This window comes from Cystoisospora suis, assembly GCF_002600585.1.
Source record: "Cystoisospora suis strain Wien I chromosome Unknown contig_4152, whole genome shotgun sequence".
In the NCBI taxonomy this organism is placed as follows: Eukaryota; Apicomplexa; class Conoidasida; order Eucoccidiorida; family Sarcocystidae; genus Cystoisospora; species Cystoisospora suis.
The window spans coordinates 533-5566 of record NW_027156944.1 but is presented as its reverse complement, the minus strand read 5'-3'; the positions used below and the strand labels follow the sequence as shown (position 1 = coordinate 5566).

General features: G+C 40.6%; 2 protein-coding genes across 2 annotated transcripts; both read left to right on the top strand.

Moving 5' to 3' along the window:
* Positions 1-585: 585 nt before the first annotated feature.
* Positions 586-4641, top strand: CSUI_007738 (uncharacterized protein). Its single transcript, XM_068067882.1, has 5 exons — positions 586-694; positions 1398-1479; positions 2280-3049; positions 3776-3921; positions 4472-4641. Exons 1-5 carry the CDS (start codon positions 605-607, stop codon positions 4614-4616), a joined length of 1233 nt encoding a protein of 410 aa, XP_067920144.1. The 5' UTR covers positions 586-604; the 3' UTR covers positions 4617-4641.
* Positions 4642-4747: 106 nt separating this feature from the next.
* CSUI_007737 (uncharacterized protein) lies at positions 4748-5003 on the top strand (the record flags this gene model as incomplete). Its single annotated transcript, XM_068067881.1, has 1 exon — positions 4748-5003. A coding segment is annotated over one exon (99 nt), but the record flags the coding sequence as incomplete, so codon positions are not given.
* Between the last annotated feature and the right edge of the window lie 31 nt (positions 5004-5034).

Genomic DNA, 5034 nt, shown 5'->3' with positions numbered 1-5034 from the left:
TCTTCCCCTTCTTCTTCTTCTTTTCTTCTTCTTCTATTCTGGAGATGTGTGTATGTGCGTGTATCTATTATACATGTATATGGCTCGGTTTCTCTCTCTTTCTTCTTCTTCTTCTTCGTCTTCAGTAGGGTGTCTATTCATGGAGTTGTATCTCTGCAGGAATTTACCTCTCTTTCTCTCTCGATGACTGCATGTGTGTTTTCTCCTAAATGATAGGAGAAGATTTCTCCTTTCTTCATCTCTAGATCGTTTTGAGAACTTTCTCCTCTCACTTCACTGACCATAAAATGAGAGAGAGAGACAGAGACATGTCTCTTCATACACATTCAACTCTAGGGGGTGTATAGACACTCTATTGGTCTTCGTCTTCTTTCGAAGATTTCGCTTTAACGGGGTCCACTACATCTTCTCTTTCCTCTATTTCTTCTTTTTCTCCTTCTTTTGTCGTGGGTGCTATGTCTCCTTCTTGTACAAGGGAACCGATCCATCAAAGACCAGAGGTGGTGTCTCTCACTCTTTCTTTCTTTTCTTCTCACTCTTTCTTTCTTTCTCTTTCTTTCTCTTTCTTTCTTTTTTCTCATAGGTGGCTCGATTATTTCGTCGTATGTTGGAGGAGAGGAAAGACGCGAGTCGAAGTGTGTCGATTCTTCTCATGGGGGACTGCCTCCTAGTTCAACACCCTCATCTGCAACAGGTAAAAAGAAAAAGAAGAAGAAGAAGAGAGAGAGATGAAAGAAGAAGGATGAGAGGTCTTGTTCTATCTTCATTATTGGTAGATATCGAACCTCTTTCTTTCTTTCTCTCTCTCTCTATCTCTTAATCAATCGAACTTCCATACATAGCAAAATAAAGAAGAAGAGGAAAGATTTGAACCGATATAGATGACATATCTATAGATCCATTCCTAATCCATTCATTTTATCTTCTTCTCTTTCTCTCTCTTCTTTTCTTCTCGTGTCTCTCTTTCTTTCTTTCTTGCTTCTTTGATCTTCTGCCTCTTCAGCATCAGTTTCTTTTCTCCTTTCTTCTTTTGTTTCTCTTCGATCGAGGCTCGTCTATACCAAGCTCTTCTTTATCTATCTATCTTTAATCTATCTGTCTTCAGTCTATCTTTATTCATCTTTAATCTATCCATCTTTGATCATAGTGAAAGCCATCTCTTCTTCTTTCTTTCTTTCTTGCCTATCTTCCTTGACCTCTTCTCATGAATTTCTTTCTCCTTCTTCTTCTTATTATTCTCTTTCATTCCTCCTTTCCTCTCTTCTCTCTTTCTCTCTCGTCTTTCTTTCTCTCTTCCATCGTGTTCTTCTTCTTTCACTCTTTCTCTTTCTTTCTTCCTTCTCTTCATCTTCTTTTTCATCTCTCTCTCTCTCTTTCCCTATTCTTTCTGTCTGTAGATAATTAAGCCTGCGTGGATTTCTTATCTCCATCGAGGTGCGACAGACCAGACACTCGACGAAGAGGTCCTGCGGCGCAAAGGTACACACACTTCACTACAGAGAGCGAGAGAGAGATATATATCTATCTCTATATATATATATAGGGGTCTAGAGACAGATATGTAGATATACATACATATCTATATATCTGCAATGCTCTGTATAGAAAGAGAGATTTGAATGTCGATGCATGTAGAGAAATCCAAGGACTGAGGTGACCATTGACTAGATACATATATGCATACATGTATACCCAAATATGTATAGTAAATAGATAGATAGATATGTCTATATATATGTCTGTATAGACATCTGAACCTTCTATATCCAAAGCTAACTCCCCAACCTTACTAGTGAGGGATAGGATTCTTTGTGGCACGCTTTGGACCTCCTTGACTCCTCGGTTTAGCATAGACAGAGATGCTGCTTGCTAGTATTATAGTAGTTTCGGTGACTCTCTTTGTCTATGAGTATCAATCTATTTATTTATGTATAGATGTATGGTCTATTGCTGTATGAATGGATTGGCTGCTTGCGGAGGAGGTTTGTGTGGGGTGTAGTCAATGAATGAATGAAGAGAAGAAAGAAGAAAAAGAAGAAGACGTTGAAATGCGTTGTCTGTCCTTTCTAAATGTACGAAAGACAGAAGAAGTAGAAAGAGATAGAAAAGCAGAATGCAATCCAACACAGAGAGAGAGAGAGAGAGAGAGGTACTCCTCTATACGCAGGGCTTCTTTCCTTCTCTTCTTTCTTTCTTTCCTTGTCTCGCCTTTCTTTTCTTCTGTATGATGACGATGCTCTCTCGTCTTTCTTTCTTTCTTTCTTTTTCTTTCTTTCTAGAGGAACTTTATCGCAACTTTGTTCGGTACTTTTTAAGGCGACTTTTCTCTCAGAATCTCTTCGCGGCTTTCCGTCTCTCTTCTTCTTCTTCTGTGGAGACTGTGGATGATCTGCACGGTCAGCAGAGAAGCGACGAGGCTTCCTCCGAAGATTCGGAAATAGAAGACCTCCTGGGCTCTTCCAAAATCTTCCAGACCGACGAGGAAAGACGACAAATCTACTTTCTCAGTCAACTCCAAAAGGCGTGTGAAGAACATGCAGAAAGACAAGAAGAAGAAGAAGAGAGACTGCAAGATGAAGAGCGAGAAGAAGAAGAAGAAGAAGGGAGAGAGAGCGAAGGAGCTTTAGAGATAACGAATGAGAAGACAGAGAGAGGGCGAGAGAAGAAAGATGAAAGAGAAGAAAAGACGAAGAAGAGAGAAAGAGAGATATCTCAAGAGGATGAAATAGATATAGATGACGCTGAGCGAGTTCTCCTTCTTCAGGAATCCCTTCTTCATACAAAGGCCTCTTCTTCCTCTTATGGAGATTCTTCAAGACACCAAGAGAAAGAGAGAAAAGAAGAAGAAGAAGAAGAAAGACCTCTTCGCCTTCTACCTTTGGGTCTCCCGAAAGGATGGAGATTTCTATCGTTAAAGCCTCGACAGGCTGTAAGAGTCTTAGCCACAGAGATCAGAGACTGTCTAGAGGTGATCGAAGAGGAAAGCGCGCAAAGAAAGAAGGCCATAGAAGACTCGGATGGAGAAACCGACAACAATGCTGAACTAAAGGTAAGAAGAAGAAGAAGAGGGCAAACATTTCTTGCTTGCCCCGTCTCTAAAGCATACCGATAGAAATGTCTACTGAGACACATACAAAGGCGCATGCATCTCTATCTATATATATGTCTGTATATGAGGTGTATCTACACATATAGAAGGATGGATGGATGGCTATGAGAGGAGGGATTGTCCTAGCTGTTCATGTGGGTCACTGGGGTGACTTTTCTTCTTCTTTCGATCTACAGGATCTTTCAAATTTCCTCTTCTTTTCCCTTCTTCTTTGCTTCTTTCTCATGTGAGCCTCTTCATTGCAGGCAGCCTCTGCAGTCTTTCATCTCCAATCTGTCTGGATCAGCTCTATATCGATATCTATCTCTCTACATAAGTCTGTATGCCCCTGCGCGTTCACATGAGGGCCTTGCCTACTTCACTCTCTCTCTCTCTAAAACTCTCTATAAAGAGAGAAACCATCTCCGCTCTTCACATATGTATATACATATACATACATATGTATATCTATATACATATCTCCTCGTACATATGTATATGAGTATATATATATATATCATACATACATATGTATATCTCACTGTATGTGAGGACATATAAGAGATTTCGGAAGACGCGGAAGATTGAGGGGCATCTGTAGAGGTTGCCATTGCTTTTCCTTTTCTTCTTCTGCTTCTTCTCCTCTCTCTTTTCTTCTTCTTTCTTTTCTTTTCTTTTCTTTTCTAGAGGTTGCTGGAAGTGACGAAGGACTTGTTCTTTTTCGGGGCGGGTCGTTTACTCGAGGTGACCTTTACGAGAGAGAAGAGCGACGAGCTTTTCCACCCTCCTATCGAAGATCACATGGAGACTGCTTCCAACTTCTTTGGCGAAAGGTATATATATCCCTTCCTTCATCTCCTCATTCTCTTCTCTTCTTTTCTCTTGCTTCAAGTCAAGACAGAAAGGAGATTTCGTTCTTGTTGTCTTTCCTTCTTTCAGAGAAACTCCTTTTTTCTTCCTCTCTCTCTCTCTCTGTCCCGTCTCTTCTTCTATAGGTAGATGCTTAGACATACCTCGGTATCGATCTCTATCTTCAGTGCATGTCTCGTCTATCTGTATAGACAAATCTGTACCTATCTAATACATATAAATGTGTATGTATTTGTGTATATACCTATGTATGCATGTATATGATAAGGGTGTACTTGCTTGAGGGGAAGTATGCCTGGCGTGTAAGGAATGAAGAAGAGAGATTCGATTCGACGTCATGTGTCGTTGATCTTTCTCTGCACCCTAGAATTATTTCTCTTCTTCCGCTCTACGGAGACACCTCTATCCATCTCTCTATACTTCTCTTTCGCTTTCTCATTCTTTCATTCTTCCTTTCTTTCTCTCCTTCCGTGTCCTTCTTTTTCTTCTCTTTCTTTCTTTCTTTCTTCTTAGCGTGAAGAGCTTATATTCGGATCTAGCGAGGAAAGCAGAGGCAGAAGATGACGAGGAGCACAGGGCGGCCTTAGAAAGACAGCAGACACCGCCCAGCGAACGTGAACTAGCCGAAGATGAAATGTTGAAGTGTATGTACACCTGAGCAAGAGACAGACCCGCACTCAGATGAGGGAGAATTAGAAAGAGTTTCTTGTAGAAAAAGCCAATGAAAGAGATCTTCTTTCTCTCTTTCTTCCCTTCTTCTTCTTCTCTCTTTTCACTTCACTTCTTAAGATTGGACTTCTTTGCGCTGGGGGTGGGTTTCCTCGTCTTCATAAGCCTAAATAAAAAGACACCACTTTTCTCTTTCTTTGTAAAGTCGCTTCTCTTGTAATTGTCTATCTCTCCGTTCTTCTTTCCTTCTACCTTTCTTTCTTTCTTTTCGTCTTGTCGTTTTTCTTTACACGAGGATTGCCATGTGTCTCTTTGTCTTGAGATGTGTGCGTATCTGACCCATCCATTCTCACTCTTCTAATCCAATATCCCTCGCTTCTTCTCTCTTCTCTTCTTTTTCTTCGTCT